The sequence below is a fragment of the Mchenga conophoros genome, linkage group LG10, assembly GCF_057382185.1.
Source record: "Mchenga conophoros isolate Kocher_MC1m ecotype Shallow Benthic linkage group LG10, M_conophoros_male_GT1.1, whole genome shotgun sequence".
Classification (NCBI taxonomy): Eukaryota; Metazoa; Chordata; class Actinopteri; order Cichliformes; family Cichlidae; genus Mchenga; species Mchenga conophoros.
Window position 1 is genome coordinate 1502053 of NC_140535.1, and position 20307 is coordinate 1522359.

General features: G+C 45.4%; 3 protein-coding genes across 9 annotated transcripts in view; 2 read left to right on the forward strand and 1 right to left on the reverse strand.

The window, feature by feature from the left end:
• The first annotated feature begins 2300 nt into the window (after positions 1-2300).
• Positions 2301-16115, forward strand: ankfy1 (ankyrin repeat and FYVE domain containing 1). 2 transcript variants are annotated; one of them, XM_085288103.1, is made up of 25 exons: positions 2301-2476; positions 4183-4390; positions 4582-4700; positions 4915-5050; positions 5180-5303; positions 5628-5777; positions 5901-6066; positions 6195-6399; positions 6505-6573; positions 8472-8674; positions 8773-8870; positions 9218-9419; positions 9526-9624; positions 9722-9875; positions 9995-10163; positions 11936-12054; positions 12306-12462; positions 12800-13000; positions 13073-13249; positions 13348-13495; positions 13811-13901; positions 13991-14115; positions 14214-14360; positions 14474-14564; positions 14645-16115. In XM_085288103.1, the coding sequence occupies exons 1-25, from the start codon at positions 2467-2469 to the stop codon at positions 14775-14777; spliced, it is 3501 nt and encodes a 1166-aa protein (XP_085144229.1). In that variant the 5' UTR covers positions 2301-2466; the 3' UTR covers positions 14778-16115. The 2 variants fall into 2 exon arrangements, with proteins under 2 accessions (XP_085144229.1, XP_085144228.1); XM_085288102.1 differs by lacking the exon at positions 2301-2476 and adding an exon at positions 2502-2889.
• Positions 15978-18079, reverse strand: cyb5d2 (cytochrome b5 domain containing 2). Of its 2 annotated transcripts, none has more exons than XM_085288107.1 (4): positions 17352-18079; positions 17111-17251; positions 16554-16599; positions 15978-16408 (listed from the first exon to the last, which is right to left on the reverse strand). In XM_085288107.1, exons 1-4 carry the CDS (start codon positions 17605-17607, stop codon positions 16234-16236), a joined length of 618 nt encoding a protein of 205 aa, XP_085144233.1. In that variant the 5' UTR covers positions 17608-18079; the 3' UTR covers positions 15978-16233. The 2 variants fall into 2 exon arrangements, with proteins under 2 accessions (XP_085144233.1, XP_085144232.1); XM_085288106.1 differs by having other exon boundaries at positions 16554-16740.
• The window catches only part of zzef1 (zinc finger, ZZ-type with EF hand domain 1), a 29314-nt gene continuing 26642 nt past the window's right edge, over positions 17636-20307 (forward strand). For 2 of the 5 annotated variants that reach the window (XM_085288099.1, XM_085288101.1), the window contains exons 1-5: positions 17637-18315; positions 19256-19400; positions 19518-19712; positions 19793-19976; positions 20063-20262. In XM_085288099.1, the coding sequence (XP_085144225.1) occupies positions 17896-18315; positions 19256-19400; positions 19518-19712; positions 19793-19976; positions 20063-20262 (1144 nt within the window). In that variant the 5' untranslated portion in view covers positions 17637-17895. Of the gene's footprint in view, positions 18316-19255; positions 19401-19517; positions 19713-19792; positions 19977-20062; positions 20263-20307 lie in introns of all 5 variants that reach the window. The other 3 variants (XM_085288096.1, XM_085288098.1, XM_085288100.1) reach the window with 2 other exon arrangements.

The following is a 20307-nucleotide window of genomic DNA, read 5'->3' on the forward strand; positions in this document are numbered from 1 at the left end:
CGTCCTGGTGCACCACAGCTTCACTGAGGACGACGAGGGCACTGATTCCATCGACTAGCCGTCCCATTCCTCAGACCTGCACCACAGACTGCCCAATAGCTCACTGATGCCTTGTTCCAGGTTTGGGAGTACAACCCTCAAGACGACATCCACTGTGGGATTGCCAGGAGTGTATTTCCATGTGGGGACTATAGACATGGCTGAGCCACATCAGCCTGCTTAAAGTTTAATTTTTGGTGTGATTTTGTTCTCTGCCAGTGACATGCTGCCTATTTTGTTCCAAATCTGATGCCTTCTGTAAGTGTTCCAGTATTTTTATTCAGCACTATGTTTTAGCAAAGTGTGTCTCAAACAGGACGTCTCTGAGTTGTGAAATTATCACACAATTTGAATTCTGTGATTTTCTCCCTGTCTGATGCGTCTCTGCCAGCTACAGCTCGATGCTCGCTGTTATGTTGGCAACGCGATAGGTCAGGAAAGCTCGAGGGAAGTTTCACCGGACATGTTCACCTGGAATCACCGGTGAACTGATTAGAGCTTGTTAGTCATGGATCACGATCAATGCGACCTTTGCCTGTGACTATAAAAACTCACCTGGCAATCAGGAGGAAATTTAAAGCAAGAGTCTAACTGCACAAACATTAAGTTAAAGAAACTTGATTTCTTCTTATTGAACCATTTGCAATTAAAAATAAGTTCTATTTAGCATTTCAAAATAGAGCTAATGTTAGCTGAGCTGTGTTAAAGCAGGGCTGTCAGACTAAAACCTGAGCGCAGACTGCATCACTGCTCAACAGATCAGGGTTAGCCAGCAAATTCTAGTTTAAAAAAAGAAAAACTCATTTTATTCATAAAATATCTGCTTTAGTCAGCCCTGCAGATCTGTGCTAATCCTGCTGCAAGTTTGGTGACGTTTGAGATTAGATTAGAGATGAGATAAAACTTTATTAATCCCTCGGGTGGATTCCTCCGGGAAATTGGGTTTCCAGTGGCACAGCACCGACAGAAGTCACAGAATGTGAGCAGAACTATGACATATACACACATATATAAATCCAGAGTATACAAAGGGAGAAATGGAATGAATAAGAATACAAGGAAATTGCACATTTCAAGTATTGTGAGTCTGTTGCACCGTTGGATATTAACAAAAGTATTGCACAGTGAAAAGGCACCTCAGCTTAGTTGTTCCCCCCTCCTTTGTCCTCCTGTTTCCCCTCCAGAGAGGAGTTAAACAGTTTGATGGCGTGTGGGACAAAGGAGTTTTAAGTCTGTTGGTTCTTTTCTTTGGGAGAAGCAACCTGTCACTGAACAGACTCCTCTGGTTGTTTATGGCCGTGTGCAGAGTTTGGGCTGTATCGGACTCACCATCAGGTCCGGTGTCTCTGCTGGCCTGTGTGTTGTCGACAGCATCCTAGCCGAGCTCTTTTTCTCCAAACATTTCTTGAATATTTTGGTGCTGTGCTTTGGGTCATTTTCAAGTTGTCGTAGGAACCCAGCAAACATGCTCCCTTGTCCACGTGAAGGCAGTGTTAGCAGCACCGTGGAGGGCAGGCTGGCTCCAGTGCATTGCCCACAGAAGACTCACGCGGCCTGTGTGGTCTGACCCACAGGGGTGGCATCGAGGGTTTTCTGTGGGCAAACCCACTATGGCTTCCCACAGAAATGGACCTAAAAGGCAAAACTGCTACGAGCCCCATGTGAGCCTACATGGGGTTCATGTGTTTTGGGGGGAGCTCATGGTGGGGGGGTCCACAGATGTTCCAACTCAGTGCCCCAGTGAACACACTGGATCACTGTTGCTGTCCTATTAATATTATTTGTGATTCCATAAATCAATCATTGTTGCTAATATATTTCTGATTGAGTAATCTGAATTTAATTAAATACTGCTTTGCTTTCCCCTCTAAGAACAAGTCTACTCATAATTGCAGTCATTTGAGTGCTAATGTATCAACACACCTTTGTTTTTGATAGTTCTAATAAAAAGAATACAGTAGCTTTCATAAATTAAATATTAGTACAGCTTTGAATCATTCTGTTGGGTTTGTCCTTAGTGTTTGCAGCATATTACAAAACTTACACGCGTGCGTCTCCCTGTCAGGTGGCAATGATCACTACGGCTGGGAGTTGATTCCATCAAACTGTCATTAGAGTGTTAACTGAACCACACCGTGCACCATTGCAAAAGCGTCTGCATTAGTTGTGTTTGTGCAGTCCGTTATTCTGGTTCTTACCTTGTTACCGTCTTTCCCTATAAATGTACTGGCAACGTAGTGTGAATGAAAAGCACTTAACGGAGTTAGCACCGGTTTTACATGGATACTGGCCTGCAGGAGGGCTAGTAACGGTCATGTGATCGAGTCTTTTCTGTTAATCACTTGAACGCAGCACCACCGCCTGCTACGAGCCGCTTCATCATATCGCGATAGACACCGCCAGGCCACGGCGCTACCGTTGAGCAACATGGCGGAAGGTATGTGACTGATTTTTGGGGCAGTTTGACACACGCCCTTTTATCCGCGTGCGCTTGTTTAACTATATCACCGACTCAACTAATGTGTTAGCGGTGAAGGAAACCGAGCGTAGTCTGTGGGTGGAAATGCGAAGCGTCGCGACACTTATTGTCACGCTGTTCTTTCCACTGAGAAGCTCTGTCGTTAGCTCTCGCTTATATTGCTAGCTGAACTGTATCGCTACGAGTTAGCTTAACCAGGCAAGAAAGGCACGTTTCGAAGGAGCGTGCTGGTTTGCTAGGTCCCAGAAGGTGTATATCATCTTCAGTAATGTGCAGGTGTTGCTGGTAAAGATTAAGTGTTAGCTTCATGAGTCTAATCAGACTGTCCAGCGTTGCTTTATCTGACCGTGGTCAGAGGTTTAACTGCTATGGTAAAGTTTTTCTTTTATTTATTAACACATCTTGTTACCAGTCGTAGTAAATGGAGAATAAATGCAGGACAGGAGACTTGACAGGACAGGTTAAATGTCACTCCGTGTCAGGTGGTGTCATCCGGACCACCTGACAGGCAGGTGTTTGGCCTAAACACAGGATGGTTTGCTCTGTGCTTGTCCTTAAGGGAGATCTCCTGAACCCAGGGAGCAAATACACCCGTCTGTGGTTAGTAGGAGAGAGGATATACGTGCTTATTTAAAACTGCTCTGTGTTCTGGTCGGTGATACAGTTTGAGAGCATTTTTTGTATGTACTAACATTTTAAGATTTTGGATCATTGCCACATCAGGTCTGCAAGTGATTCTGACCACAAGTCCTGACAAACAGACTTTCCTGATGCCTCAGACTTCTTTGTCTTAAAGCTTTAAAAAATGATTGAAAACTGTGAGCCTGGAGAGGAAGACTTTCCTGATGCCTGCTAGACTGTTCTTATTTTGGGTCAGTGTTTTCTCACTTCTCAGTTGGTCCTCAGCAGCTGGGTTACGGTTGGCAGCATACCACCCTTCCTGTGCTGAGCTGGTCATGTGGTTTTCAGCAACTCCCCCTTTCTGTTCCTCATGACCAGTAGCCAGCCTTCCCTGCGACGGTTTACAAGGGAGGACAAAGTAACGAGCTACCTCAGCATGTTTTTCTTCACTAAAACTTTACTGACTTAAAGGAAGGAAATGGGCCTCTGTGAAACTCTGTGGGTTAATATTGTAACATGATGATGTGTAGAAAGTGCGTTTGACTTCAAGCATAGCCTCGAAGTTTGGCCAAACAAAATTACTGTCATTAGATTTTCCTTTAGCTGATTTATAAGACTTGACAGCATGGTCTCTGCCTTGTGAAGGGATTTTAAAATGTCTGCAAATTGGCTTGTTTCTTAACACACACACACACACACACACACACACACACACACACACACACACACACAGAGAGAAACCAGCGTTATGAAAGTAGTCAGTGCTCAAGCGATGTTTCTTAAGCTTTTAATACTACATGCAGTCAACACTGCTATAATAATTATCTTTAAACACTGGTGATGTTATCTGCAAAATGCCAACAAAGCTTGTAACCTTAACCCCAAATAATATCTTCTTTCGGTGTGTGCTTTGGACCACCCTGCTTGTTTGTAGGTGAAAGTTTGCTCGCATCATGGAGCTCAGTTCTAACCTGTGATTAAAGTAGGTTTTTCTAGCTCACGTTCCCTCGCCCTGCCTCTTCCTTTTGCTTCATGTGCAACAGAGGAGGTGGCCAAGCTGCAGAAGCACCTGGCCCTGCTCAGGCAGGAGTATGTGAAGATGCAGCAGAAGCTGGCTGATACAGAGAGGCGCTGCGCCATGCTTGCCGCTCAGTCTTCTAGTCAGGGCACTCCCACCCCTGCAGCCGCGGAGACCTTCATCAGCCGTCTGCTGGACATTGTGGCCGACCTCTATCAGCAGGAACAGTACAGGTGAGGGTCATTATAGGGACGCGGGTCTGTGGGTCATCTTTTGAGTGCTGTCTGTTTATAAATGGCTTTGAGTAAGACTAGAAAAGTGTAAGTGCCAGACAATTTGTGGTTCCTAGTTAGTTTGTGCCTTATTAAAGTATTAATGTTTAATATGGACGTGCTTCTCAGTGATGAATGTGTTGGTTTTGCAGTGATCTAAAGGTGAAAGTAGTGGGGGAGCAGATTCATGCCCATAAGTTTGTGCTGGCTGCTCGCAGCGATGTGTGGAGTCTCTCCAACCTGGCTTCAACCAATGAGCTGGACCTGTCTGGTGAGCAGCTTTTAAAGGGCAGTTTAAACCAAGTCCTTATTCCCATCTCAGCTCACTCAGTATGTTGATGGGTGATAGCAGAATATTTATTTTGGTGAGAACACTTTCAAAGTCCACTGTGGGCGTGGGAGGTGGGGCGGTTTGTCCCTGCGTTGTGACTTTGCGAGGGGATGTTTTTTGTTCTAATTTGTCTTAAAACTTTATTGGTTCTCAGATTGCAAACCTGAGGTTGCCATGGCAATGTTACGGTGGACATACACCGACGAGTTGGAGCTGAGCGAGGATGATGCCTTTCTTATCGACTTGATGAAACTGGCCAACCGCTTCCAGCTTCAGCTGCTCAGAGAGAGGCAAGTAGAAGAACTACATACTGAGTTTTTTGACTGCACTGTTGATGGTAGTGGTGTCACTTTTGCAAAGTGTATTACGATGCCACACATGTGACACACACACATACATGTGCTTCTTGGCTGGGCCAGGTGTGAAAAAGGCGTGATGTCCTCGGTGAATGTCAGGAACTGCATTCGCTTCTACCAGACAGCCGAGGAGCTAAATGCCAGCACCTTAATGAACTACTGTGGGGAGATCATAGCCAGTCACTGGGTGAGTAACGTGAGCCATGTTTGTGCATGTCCAGCGATGAGTGTGTTTCTGGATTGCACAAGCTCGTAAGATCAAAGTGGAACTGCCTGCTTTGCTTATTTTCCAACAATTCAAATGCAGCTTTCACTGTTTCCTGTGGATTTGTTTGAATAGCAGGCTGTTGACTGTCAGCTTCTACCACTCCCCTTACTGTTGTATAGACTCGAGCTTTGATCTCAGTCTTTGACAAAAGCCAGCCTTTCTTCGTCTGTGATTTTTGAGGTCTTAGACGTTCTCCATCATGAGCGCAGTCTTTTGTGTGACACTGTTTGTGCCTCTCATTAGGATGATCTGAGGAAAGAAGATTTCAGCACCATGAGTGCCCAGCTTCTGTACAAGATGATCAAATCTAAAACAGAGTATCCTCTCCATAAAGCCATCAAAGTAGAGCGAGAAGATGTGGTGTTTCTGTATCTCATCGAGATGGACGCGCAGGTCAGTTCTCCACACAAACTTCCCATGAAATGCTTATTTAGTGACTTCGTCACGGTGTAACCAGAATTGTACAAAAACACAACATTTTGTTTTGTTACTGGTTTTTATTATTATTGATTTCAGTTACCTGGCAAGCTGAATGAACTTGACAACAATGGCGACCTAGCATTAGACCTAGCGCTCTCCCGGAAATTGGAAAGCATTGCAACCACTCTTGTGAACAACAAAGCTGATGTGGACATGGTGGACCAGAGCGGCTGGAGTCTGCTGCATAAAGCCATTCAAAGAGGTGAAGGGCTCCTGTCTACGTTACTTTGTATCGCTCGCTTGTTTCCTGCTAAAATGTATCAACTTTGTTACTGTGTGAAAAATGTCTTTTGAGCTCCATGAACCTGAAAACTTTCCGTCTTCCTTCAGGTGATGAGTTTGCCTCCATCTTCCTGATTCGCCATTCAGCTCAGGTTAATGCAGCCACGGTGGGGGCTGTGGAAACGCCGCTTCACCTGGTCTGTTCTTTCAGCCCCAAGAAACACTCTGCCGAAGTGATGAGCGGGATGGCGCGAATAACTGAGGCTCTTCTCAAGGCTGGAGCCAACCCCAACATGCAGAACAGTAAGGGAAGGTAGGTCACATGATACTTGGTTTATGACCTTTATTGGACTGTAAAGGCAGTTACTTATGCTGTAAAGTATAATCATCATTCATTTTAGTCTTTTATTGTTTTTAGAACTCCTTTGAATGAAGCTGTGTCATCAGGGAACGAGCCGGTGTTCAACCAGCTGCTGCAGTGCAAACAGTGAGTTATGTTCTGCCTTCAAACTGAATGTCAGGCTTGTTTCTGACGTGTCACACTCGGCAGCGATTCCCACAGAATATAAAATCGATTTGTTCCAGTAGCCGCGACACGCACGTTAAAGAAAAGATAACCCTGTATATACTTTGAAATTTCTTTTCATTTGCACTCTGCTGTCTTAACCCTTTAAAACGGGCACGCTTCGTTTTGCGTAACTATTTTTAAATCCCGGTAGCTCTGCAACCACGTGAGCGAGCGCAATAATTTTTTTTGCATATGAAACCGGAGGAGTTGTACTTGCATCTTATCCCATCAGCTCGTCCTCAGTCACGGTTTCGTTCCACATATAGCTTTGCAAAAACTGCATAAAAAGCACTTGCAGCAACAAAAACATAATATTCCAGAAACACGCTTTGCTGATCCGATCAGCTGTTCGTAACACTTCCTACGTTGGAATAGACGTCAGCGAGAACTGTTGCATGTCCGCCCGAAACCTGAAGTGATGTCATTTTTGCGGAAAATGTTGTTTTTACCTTCGGGGCCTTATAAGCCTATACTGGTGTTTTTAAAAGTTATGTTTGACCTCGTGCTTTTCTGAATACTTGCTGGGATGCTTGGAACTCAAACTGCACTGCTGGAAACAGTTTATTTTGATGCACATGCTGTTTTGTTTTGTTTGTTTTTTTGCAAATTTGCATCATAATATTTATTTTCATTTTTCCTGCAGTATATAAAAATTGGTGGATTTCAAAAATAAAACTATGAAGACACTCAAAATAAATTTCCTGTTATTGGAAACTGTTTTGAGCTCTGAAATGTCTCTAACTAGAAATATATATGGGGGAAAAAAACAAAAACGATTTTCAATTTATTTGTAGTTTATTGCACTTTTTTGCAATTTATGTAATTACTATGCACTTAATGCAGACATATTATTAAAATTTGGTCTATAACGGTTGTATTGGTGTATAGCAACTTGAAATGCTCCCAAAAATGGCTCCACAGCATGTAAAAATATAATATAAGCTCTGGCAGACTTGGTTCTATGGTCGGTCTTAAAGGGTTAAGCTGCACTAAGTCTTTGCCTCTGTAGTCCTTGCTGTGCAGCCTTGCTGAGCGTGGCATAGCGGCGCATTAACCAGTTCTACTCCTGCTGCAGGTTCTGGACAGAGTTGCCTTCAAGCTCACAGCACAGAGACTCGCTAGCTGGAGTCAGTTGTATTGGGGTTTGTTCTCTCCTGAGCAGCAGTTACACAGCACTGATGATGACTCTGGGAAATGGGAGATTAGAAGCTGGCAGGTTAGGATTAGAGCCCAAAGTAAAGCTAATATCCACCAATATTAGCTTTTTATTTATAGATGTGTCTGCATTTAAAACAGCCAGTAAAGTGAGACCAGAGAAACACCCTTCAACTGTGTTATGAGCTTTGTTTCACAGTTTGTTCAGCAGAGGGCGCTCTGACCCGTCTTTGTGTCGGTACTGGTCTCAAAGACCCTGTATCAGTTGGGCTCCAGTTAGAATCAACTGGAACTTTAAAAAAAACAAAGCAAGTCTCCTACTAAAGTTACTGAGTCACATATGAAACCCAGGGCAGCTGTGGCTACAATGTAGCTGCCATCACCAGTGTGTGAATGGGTGGATGACTGGATGTAGTGTAAAGCGCTTTGGGGTCCTTAGGGACTGAGTACAGCGCTATACAAATGCAGGCCATACTTCATCAATCCTAATTTCCATTTCTCTTTGAACACACTGCAATTTTAAGCTTGTGTAACCTTAAAGATGGTGCTGTGTGTGTGTGTGTAACCTGGTGCTGTGTGATGGTGCTGTGTGTGTGTGTAACCTGGTGCTGTGTGATAGTGCTGTGTGTGTGTAACCTGGCCTTCTGTCTCCATTTTGTTAGGCTTGACCTGGAGCTGAAAGATCACGAGGGCAGCACAGCGCTGTGGCTGGCGCTGCAGTATATCACCGTGTCTTCGGATCCCTCTGTCAACCCGTTTGAAGATAATGCGCCGGTCGTAAACGGCACCTCGTTTGACGAGAATAGCTTTGCGGCCCAGCTCATCCAGAGAGGAAGCAACCCCGATGCACCTGACACTACCACAGGTTATTAAGCTGCTCGGCAACCTTTCTGCACGTTACTGTCCAACTCCAGTGCTGCTTGTGCCTTAAACATTCTCCTTTACGTCGTTTATTGGTCACAGAGTATTGCCTCATGCAGAGAGCAGCGCTTGCAAACAATGAGGCGGCTGCTCTTTTCCTCACAACTCATGGGGCAAAGGTCAACCACATTAACAAATGGGTGCGTATGAACATTTGGTCATGAGCAGACGGTTTGCTGCAGGCTTGTTCTTTTTTCTTCTGACCTTTTTCTCACGTCTATGAGGCCAATCGCTGTTCCAGAGACCCGTTGGCTCAGCGTTGTATCAAACAGCCACGCAGTGACTGAGAGGTCATTGCAGGTTGTTTTAGTGATTGTTGGAGAAAAGTAAAAAACAGATTTCATGAAATAACTAATGCACTGTAATATCATAAACCACAAACTCTCTGAATGTCTCAATTTGACCTTAAATCGATGAAACTAACATAAAATCAATAATACTGTTAATTGGTCATAAATACATGCTCGGTCCCTTTGCTGTCTCTCAGGGTGAAAGCTCACTTCATACAGCATGTCGCTGTGGCCTAGCAAGCCTGACAGCTGAGCTTCTCCAGCAAGGGGCCAATCCTAACCTGCAAACCCAGAAGCCTCTACCCGATGACCCCCTCGGTGTGGCCATGCAGACCCCCCTCCACATGGCCATCGCTCACAACCACCCAGATGTGGTCTCCGTCATCCTGGAGCAGAAAGGTCCATATATGATTTGGGACTTTGTTACATCCTGTAACTAACCTGCAAAGCAACCTGCCGTGTTTACATTTGTGTGTAATGATCATTCTGACATTGATACTTGCAGCCAACGCACTACATGCCACCAACAACTTCCAGATCATCCCAGACTTCAGCCTCAAAGACTCCATGGACCAGACCGTTCTGGGCTTGGCCCTCTGGACAGGTATACAGCAAAATACCCAACAAAGTCACTTCTGCGTCATCAAATTGATCTGTGAAATCAATAATAGTGATTGTATTTGTCGATCTGTCTGTGTCAGGCATGCACACCATAGCGGCTCAGCTGCTGGGATCAGGAGCATCTATCAATGACACTATGTCCAGTGGACAAACTCTGCTGCACATGGCCATCCAAAGGCAGGACAGCAAGAGCGCACTCTTCCTTCTTGAACACCAGGCAGACATTAATGTTAGGTAACGATACCGAGATATGTGTAATTTTAATGTATTTCAGCCGATTACAAAATACTTTTCATTCAGTTTTCGTTTGTTTTTACTCCAACTGTTTTCTCTTTGGGTCCCTCAACTACCAGGACCCAGGAGGGACAAACAGCACTGCAGCTGGCCATCAGTAACCAGCTGCCTTTGGTGGTGGACGCCATTTGCACAAGAGGAGCTGACATGTCGGTGGTTGATGACAAAGGTGACCCTCCACTGTGGCTGGCTCTTGAGAACGGACTTGAAGATATCGCGTCCACACTGGTAAGAATGCACAGACAAACGGTGTTTTAGTCCCTCGCTGTTACGCTGACACTAACAGTTTGTTGTCAGGCTGGGTCTGTGGTTTGCATGTGGCAGGAATATTCTGTATTTCTCAGCATCTATGGCATGTTGAGCAAGTGTATATAAGGCAAGGACAGGAATGCTCCCAATCGAAATAAAGGTCAGCAGTGATATAAACCAGTTTGAAATAAAACTCCAAAAATAAATTTTAAATAAGTATAAGAATGAAGAAAATGCAATTAACCCAAGACAGCAGTCAAAGTGATGTTTATTTTCTTTTGCAAGTTAGTAAATCTAAATATAGTTTTAGTTGAATATGAGAAAATATTTTTTGTGACGTTATGTTCAAAGTTGAAACCATTGAAGTTTTTGTTGTTCAAATTTAGATGATGAGGAAATAATTAATATGTAAACCTAGGGGGTGGGGCTAAATAAGTATATACTTCTGCCTACTCCTTGATATTGTGAAATGTTGGTAAATGTATATGATTGAAATAAAAATGAACTGAAGTAGTTTAGTGCATTTCCACAGTTTTCACCGATAGGAATCCATCACGTGAAAGAAATCATTCTTAATACAATAATGGATGTGAGTGTCCAGACAAAGTTGCTGTGACTCGTTTGTATCCAGCAGTAAAAGAAGCTGCAGGAGTATCCACACGAGCAACACTTAGGGCTGCCACAAGCGATTATTTTGATAGTCGACTAGTCACCGATTATTTTTGCGATTAGTCGACTAATCAGATCATCATCCATTGGACATAAAACGTACAGCTTATTGCACCAGCAGCATCTGCTCTTATATAACTATCATTAGCTTACAGCTTTAAGTGTTTAAGGTCTGTGCTAACTAAAAATAAAGACAAGATGATAGTTTATTACATTTGAATGAAATTTGCAGATTGTTTCGGTGAAGTTTAATAAACTCCTTGCTATCTAAAATATAACAGGACACCGGAGTAAATTCTCCAGCATCTCACACTTCTGATAATCAGCTGTCTGCTTGACTTTATTCAGCTGTGTAAAAACTATAACTTTAATCTCAGCCAAACTGATTTACTCAGGAACAAATAAAACACTGAAAAAAGCCAAACAATAACATTTTAAGTTATCTAAGTGACTCATATATCATGTTTAACCTGAGTAGCGAAAGACGGCGGTGGGTTTGAAAACGATTTGCCGGGAGTCCGGTGTTCTCACGGCGCTAGTGACCTAGCCCCCGCCTAGCTATCGAGCTAGTGGGTAACAGACGTCTCCGAAAACGTCGGAGCGCTTTTGAAAATATGTGGTGTCCTGATAAACTGAGCAGATATTTGAGGTTTACACAGCTACATTCTCGCCTGAAAATATGTTAAATGTTTATTTTGTGACCCAGAAAGAATAATAAGAGTAACATTAAAACTAACTAGCTGCCGCCATTGTTGGAAACTGAGCTGGGCTGCGCTATGAATTCTGGGACACAGCTTCTTCTTCTTCGGGGTTTAACGGCAGCTGGCATCCTTGTACATGCAGTGCTGCCATCTCCTGTTTCAGTCCGTTATTACACTCTTAAATCCTGCTACTTATTCCTGCGTCTTTTGTGATCTTACAAAGCTTCAAACGACGCGTCGACTATTAAATCAGTCGTCGACGATTTTGATAGTCGACATAATCGTGACTAGTCGACTAATCGTGGCAGCTCTAGCAACAATAAAATAAACCTCTGTCAGGTAGGATGTGGGATGAGTCTAGACTCTGTCTGTTCTGTGTAGGTCCGCCACGGCTGTGATGCAACTTGTTGGAGCTCCGGGCCGTCAGGCTGCCAGCAGACCCTCCTGCACAGAGCTGTTGATGAGAACAACGAGGTCTCGGCCTGCTTCCTTATCCGCAGGTCAGCTACGTCTCTGTTCTTGTACATATTTACCAAAGCTATAAATCGTTTGCTTGTTTAAATGCAGCAAGTGTCTGAATGTCGCTTATATCTGATTGGCTTCAATTTAAAAAAGTCAACTGTCAACACGTTAGCAGCGGTCTTTACCAAAACATTACTGAGATGTTAGAAAGTTAAACAGGCGATCTATCTTTACTGTTCGTGTGTATCTCTATAACTCCTATCTCGTGTGTGTGTGCGTGTGCGTGCAGTGGTTGTGACGTGAACAGCCCCAGGCGGCCTGGCCCTAATGGGGAGGGAGATGAAGAAGCCCGAGATGGACAAACTCCCCTCCACCTGGCAAGCAACTGGGGACTGGAGGATGTGGTGCAGTGCCTTCTTGAGTTTGGAGCCAATGTTAATGCACAGGTTGGACCTGCATGACATCTTTACCCTGGTTTAAACTGCACCACTAATCTTTGTTGGAGGGTTTTATGACGCGATCCAGATTTTTAGAAAATGTAATTGAAACACGACACAACAGATTCAGAGCAGCCAAAAAAAACGGAGCTGAAACTGCTGGCAGAGGATAACAATTCAAAGAGATGCTCAAATAGTTTGCTGGCATTGTTTGAGGGGGAACCTTAAACCTGTACCTGTGTAGTTACTGATGCATGAAATTATCTGTGGACAAAGAACTCAGATCATCAAGCCTTGGTGTGTGTAACTGTGCTGTCTGTTAATGCTGTATGTGTTTTTCTGTCAGGATTCAGAGGGCAGAACTCCCATCCATGCTGCTATTAGCAACCAGCACAATGTCATTATACAGCTCCTCATTTCCCATCCAGACATTCGTCTCAACATTCGCGACCGTCAGGGAATGACCCCCTTTGCCTGCGCCATGACGCACAAGAACAATAAAGCGGCAGAGGCTATTCTCAAGAGGGAGCCAGGTGCTGCCGAACAGGTAGGGGCTAGTTTGTTGCTGTAGCGTTAATGAGTGTTGCAGTAATGACCTCAAACGTGTGCTTGTGTCCAGGTGGACAACAAAGGGCGCAACTTTCTCCACGTGGCTGTGCAGAATTCAGACATTGAAAGTGTCCTGTTCCTAATCAGCGTCCAAGCTAACGTCAACTCCAGAGTTCAGGACGCGGCCAAACTCACCCCGCTCCACCTGGCTGTGCAGGCTGGATCTGAGATCATCGTCCGCAACCTGGTAAGAAACCCAAGATTTTCTCCTGTATGAGTCGTATTTCATGCCAGTTTGAGTTGTAATGAGAAAAACACTGCAATGGATACGGTTTCTCCTTCCAGCTGCTTGCTGGTGCTAAAGTGAATGAGCTGACTAAACACAGACAGACAGCACTACATTTGGCTGCTCAGCAGGACCTGGCCACGATTTGCTCCGTGCTGCTGGAGAACGGAGTCGACTTCGCTGCCGAGGACGAGAATGGCAATAATGGTACTTTACAGCATTTGTCTTGTTTTCACTGAAATGACTCTGAGATGGGCAAAGATTACATCACGACTCGACCAGTTCTTTCTGACAAGATCAGAACTGTCATTATAAATGCAGATATATCTGTACGTGATAAGTGCTGTTCCTGAGGTGTTGCATCGTGCTGGTAGATTTGTATTACAACAGACTGCTGCAAACTGGAGTTTCCTGCTCTGTTCACCTTTAAAACTAGACTGGCTGTGGGATCTGGTGTCAGTCGTTACTATTCCACCACTGCGACCTATTTGTGAATAACTGCGTTCTTTTCTGTCTCGTCAGCTCTGCATCTGGCTGTGATGCAGGGTCGCCTTAACAATGTCAGAGTCCTTCTCACAGAGTCCAACATCGATGCTGAGGCTTTCAATCTCAGGTGATTTATGCAGATACACGTGAACGAACTGTATTAAAACTAATGTGAGAAAAAATCTTCTGACTTTTCATCTCATTGTGTGTGTTTAGGGGTCAGTCACCAATGCATGTGCTGGGCCACTATGGCAAAGAAAATGCTGCTGCCATTTTTGAGTTGTTCCTGGAGTGCATGCCTGAATATCCTCTGGACAAACCTGACAATGAAGGGAACACAGGTACCATGTTGGCTTTTGTAGCTGAAGTTATAAAACTACAATGTGGAAATCACTGGTGCTTTTCTAAAAGGATGACGGCGACATGTATGTTGTTGCAGTTCTGCTGCTGGCCTACATGAAAGGAAACGCAAACCTGTGCCGTGCTATTGTGAGGGCCGGCGCTCGCCTGGGAGTCACTAATAATCAGGGCATCAATATTTTCAACTACCAGGTTGCAACCAAGCAGTTGCTCTTCCGCCTTCTAGGTATCTTTTTCATACCTAATTACCCATCAATATTCCAGTATTATAAACCAACAGCCTCACAGGGAATGGCATGTTGGGGTGATCTTTGGGATAATTTTCGCCCCCTTCCGCAGATATGCTTTCCAAAGAGCCCCCGTGGTGTGATGGCTCCAACTGCTATGAATGCGGTGCCAAGTTTGGAGTTACAACACGGAAACATCACTGGTTAGTGCTGCAGCTTTTCTGTGTAGGCATGCAGTAGATACAGTATTGGTCTAACTCTCCTTTTTCCTTCTTGCCTCTAGCCGCCACTGTGGGCGTCTGCTGTGCCACAAGTGCTCTATAAAAGAGATACCCATCATCAAGTTTGACTTGAACAAGCCGGTCAGAGTGTGCGATATCTGCTTTGATGTACTGACTCTGGGCGGCGTGTCGTAATGCCCCGGCCTGGATGTCTTTCAACCTCTGGCTCCGACCGCGCCAGGTCCAACTTGGCACAATTATTCAGGCACACTGGGAGCAGGACATGCTAACAAGAGAATCCCAGACAGTTATGGACCATCATCTTTATACTATTCCAGTTTATGAAAAACTATTAATCTTTTAGAGGGATGTTGCAAGTAGGAAGTGAAACATTGTTGTTTTGTTTCTGTTTCAAAGTATGTTGAAGTGAATATCAGTGGCTGGACTGAGTTCAGTGATGTTTGCGCCGATGAGCTCTTTGATATCACAAGCAGGTAGCTGTTGTACACGGCATTTCAGTCCACCTTTAGAAGGGGTCTTCCCTTAAACATGCCGACCTGTCCAAATACAACAAAAATATCAATGCTACGAAATGAAACTCTACATTCGTGATGGAGTTGAGGCTGCTGCCAACCAAGAACAAACAGGAAAATGCCCTTTGTTCTAAAGATCGCTGCGTTCTCTGTAATCTTTGAACATTTATTCACTATTTTGTGTTAACTGAGTAAAATGGGACGAGCGGTCGAGGGGAAAGCACCTCAACTTGACTAGGTCCAAAGTGAATCCAACCTTTTCTGTTAAACTTTTATATTACTTTACTGCAGACGTGACGGTGCAACTGGAAAAATAAGGTGGTGTTTTGTCCCCAGTTGAGCTTTATGAGGACGCCTCGGCCAAGTTGAATGGAAATGTGACAGGAGAAAGCCCATTTATCACGAGAGCATTAGAAACCTCTCCAAAACATGAAGTACCCCCCCCCCCCCCCCTTCTCAGTTACAGAAATGCCTAGTATGCCTATGCATGTCATTTAATTTGCAGCCTTCAAGTCATGGTTATAATTTTAAAATCAGCCACCGAATGATTACATTCCATGTCGGGCCGACCGTGAGGTCCTCGACGGTCCCACGACGTTGCCTCGTGTCAAGTTGTCGTCTTGACCCCATCACATGTAACGCTTCTTGATTTCTAAACCTAACAGGTGCACTTTATCAAGTTCACGTGACATTTCTGATCATTGGGGAGAATGAGGAGTAAGAGGGATGGCCACGTAGTGGGGCCTCTTCAAGTATTGTTAAATTGTACAGATAAATGTGTGATATTTTTGACCACTACAACTGTTTTGTACTTAAATGCAGTTTGTGCTTGTCATTGTGACAAACCTAAATCTTGCCTCTGTTAATCTTTTATGCACATTGTTTAATCTTTTATGCACATTGTATCGTATCTGTATGCTCAGATATCTAGCTCGTCTCTTCCTGGTGTATTCTTTTAGGGAAAAGGAGGACAACTTTACATAAAGGTCATCAAAAAATGCTTTGAGGTTTCATGATTTCGTCTCTTTGTCAAACAATTCAGTTACTAGCCAAAGTTTTCTGAGTTCAGTGCTGCTAAGAAGCAGCTATGAGTGGGCCCATTCTCGGGGCTGACCGGTCTAGTGCGCTCCCACAGAGCATGACTCGGCATGTGCAGGGCAGCCGTCGTATTTCTGCAGGTTGGGGTCTTCCTCTGCCGCGATCGGGTCTTCAACACAGACACAACGAACACCACTGGAGCCGGGAGAGAAGAGCTGCCGTGGCACGCCTGCCCAGTGTCTCGCCACTCCACCGCTGCAGCGAATAAAGAAATAAACTCAACCCTGTGTCTCCTTATGTGCACTCCTCTCGCCCACTAGTGTCAGAAATGCTGTATTACACATCAGTAGGATAATACAACATTGACTTAGTTTGTGCCTAATCGAAAACATGTCCATACCTCTTAGTGGAGCACCAGAATCTTCCTCCACTGGCAGCAGTCCATTCTGAGTTACAAGACGGAAAGCGAATCCTCTCAGCCTCAGACTGAGCCTTGAGCTTCTTACCCTCTGCTAGTGATGCTTCTACTCTCAACAGGGCCTCTGTGGGCTCTCCAGCCTCGTTATAGAACCGACCGATTAATACACCTGTATTTAAATGTTGGATACCAAAACATTAAATGAAAACTTTCTGGGATGTTTAAGGTAAATTGTCTTCATGAAGTGTATGGTCATATCCTAGCTGCACTTTGCTCCCTGAGTAAAGTAGTAACAATATTCGTGTCAATTAACAAAGGAAGTGTTGTTAAGACATTTTAAAGTAACCTTCTGCACTAGGTCATTATAGTGACAACAAACATTGTATACTTTGCACATCATAAAATAGGATCTGCACAACACGTACCAAAAATATCTCTTCGTTTCCGAAACAACCAGGCGCACTTGTAGTAACAAGACCATTATTTACTCTGACGGCCACCTGGAGCTGTTCCACTACAATATGATGGAAATCACATACCCACATTTTGGTAGTCCCTCTGGTAGAAGGCCAGCCAGTCGTACAGTGCAACCACCTCTAAGGGGGACAGACTCGATACGTCATCTGTCAGCCCACTCTCTGTGAAGTCTCCGGTGATGAAGGCCAGGGAGGCGTCTTTGCCTGAAAGTACAAACACACGTAGAGACAAAGGCGGAATATAGAGGACTGCTAGGAGAACCACACGTGGAATCCAGTGTCGTTAAAGAAAGCCGGGCATCACCTGCCATAAAGTGATAAGCGCCACCGGGTCCATAGTGCTTTTCTCCCTTGTGTACATCAAAAACATGGCCCAGTATGGCCAGGTATAGCCCCTTGCTGCCCCGCTGCCCACCGTGCAGCGCTAACTCACTCCTGCTTAGGAGTCTGACCGGTGACCCCTTTGATGACTCAGTGCCAAACATAGCTGACCAATCAGGAGGGATGAACAGCACTGCCAGCGACACGGATAAAAGCGCGACCACCACATAGCTGAGCATGCTGCTTTATTAAAGCGCCTTTTCTTTAAGCTTTACATTCAGTCCAGCACACCTCACAGTGGCAGCACAGGTGCTTCCGCGAACGGACACGCCAAACCACAGCGCCTGCGCGAACTACGAACGCAAAGGACGTTGCGGGCGTACAGAACGTCAATGCGGTAGTGGAGTAGAGCTCTGCTGTAGGTGAACGCTGGAGCGGTCTGTGTACAGACCGGTCCAACCGCTTCAGAACTCACGCCCAGTGGGCCGCAGGGGTTTTCAGGGGAGCCTTAGGTCGGCGAAACAAACATGGGCAACGCGGAGAGCGGCTGCGGCGGAGGCAGCGGCGACGAGGAAGACATAGAAACGGAGAGTCCCGGCTTCGCGGAAGACGGTCCGGCCTCTGCGACCGCTGGCGGCGGTGTTGGAGGAGGCGGCGGCGGCGGCTCTGGTTGTGGCAGGAGCGGAAGGGGATCGAATAACCTACCCGTGCCCACTGGTGGACCACCCAGCCCCGGGGTCCTCTTGGAGCAAGTGAAACTGAGAGAAGCGGCGGCTCGTATTAGCGACTCTGGAGTCGCCATTCACGAGTCCGTCCTGGCCGGGAATGAGGGTGTCCTGATGCGGTGGCTCGAGGACCGGTTAAACCGAGGAGAAGAGTCCGTTAATATTGAGCAATTTTGTGAGATGTTAGAGAGCAGAGATGCCCCGAGGGACGAGTGCGAAGAGGTATAAACCCGCTGTGGCCTTGCTCACGTTTCTAACGTCACATGTTATGATTGGAGCCGTCGCGTCTTCTCGTTTTTGGCCCAGGTTCGAGCGTCGTGTTTGATAACTTGTCGCCACGCCCATTCAGCGTTTGTAATCAATACGTAAATACGTAATTAAGTCTTTGGGCTGTCACGTGCTTTTATCATTGCCGGTCAACAAATCTAAATAGCGCTGTAGTGATCGAAGAGGGGGCTCTGTTATCAGGCTTCACCTGTGACAGGTGAGTTTGGCCAGTCACGGTTCTGTCGGCAGTACCAGGTCGAGTAACGGACGATCTATCCTGGGCACGATGCACGAAGCAGCTCGGGAGTGTCGCCTGGAACAGACGGGCTCCAATTCTGTCAAACCACAACTCGGCTATGGCTGATTTGTAGACTGTGGCTGAACTTGGACAGAAGGGGGAGTTTTCTAGCAGCCCCCCCTTTGTTTTTGCCGTTTGTAGATTTCTAGAAGTTGCAGTGGATCGAGTAAACGAGCTGACATAATGTCACCCGTTCTTGTGGGGTTTGTCACGAGGTTTTCCGCTTTGGTCACTTGTAGCAGACCACGTTGTTTTGTCGTCTCTTGACTGGCTGTGTTTTAACCAGTGGTTGCAGATGACTGGTTGAACTAATGCATGTCAGTCTGAGCTCTTTGTAAATCCTGACTATCAAAGCTGTGCTTTAAATAGGGAGTGGGACGGTGTTTCTTTCAGGAATCAAGCCACAGACTCCAAAAGTGTAGCTACGTAACATAGTCTGCGATAAAGATGCTTCCAGCTGAGGGCTCCTTATGTTAACACCAGTTGTTCAGCCATTTGTGTTTTAAGACTAATGTTCTTGTAGATTTTTGCAACACTGTGAAAGTGAGGAAGTAAATGTTGGTATAAAAGAGTCTTTGTCCTTCTCCACTGTCTCAGGCCTTTGGTCAGTTTGATGCGGAGGGGGATGGAGTGGTGGACATAGAGAGCATGCTGATTGCTCTGAAGAACTCCAATGGAGCTAATCTGCAGGGAGAGCTGAGTAATGTGATAAGACAGCTTCAGGCCTGCTCGCTTACCCCAGGTACGATACGTGATTTGTTTACCCGGATAAACAAACTCGACCTTATTTGAATCAGTGCAGCCAGCGTGTGGCCGAAAAGTTAACCCATTCATTTCTCTTGTGTTTTCCTTTCCACAGGTTTTGTGGACATATTCTCCAAGACCAAAGACCGATTAGGAGCACACGCCTCTAAAATTCTAAAGTTCTTACACAGGAATCGTATTCCCAGCAGTGCCATCCCTTTCCCAATTTTAGAGGGCTACAACAGTATCTGTACCATGAGGTCCAGTGTGGTGCAGGACTTCTTGGAATTCCTCTTGCAGAAGGAGAAAGGTGAGCATGAGTGTTCTCTTTAGTAATTTAAGGCTAAATGCACATCCAGCAGGCTGTCCTCATGTGAGTTTTTCTTTCAGATTTGGATATTCAGTACAGAGCAGAGCTGGACCGTGACCCAGACGTAGACATGGTCAAGGTCGTCACTCAGTGCTACAGCACAATAGAAGCTTCGTCCAATGTTGCTGACATCTACAAGATGACAAATGGGGAAACGGCGTCTTTCTGGCAGTCTGACGGCAGCGCTCGCTCGCACTGGATACGGTAAAAGGCAGCTGAGTTTCTGATGTTTCTAAGCAAGTCTATTAACAGATCTAAGGTGGAAACTCATCTCCTTTCTCCCTTCCCAGACTAAAAATGAAACCGGATGTTGTTTTGAGACGTTTGGCCATTGCCGTGGCTTCTAATGACCACAGCTATATGCCTCAGCTAGTGTCAGTTGCTGTGGGGAAGAACCGGCGTTCTTTGCAGGAGATCAGAGACATCCGCATCCCGAGCAATGTCACGGGCTATGTAGCTCTCTTGGAGAATGCCAACATCACACACCCCTGTGAGTCACCATCTCACTGATGCTTCTAGGTCACACTGTCACCTG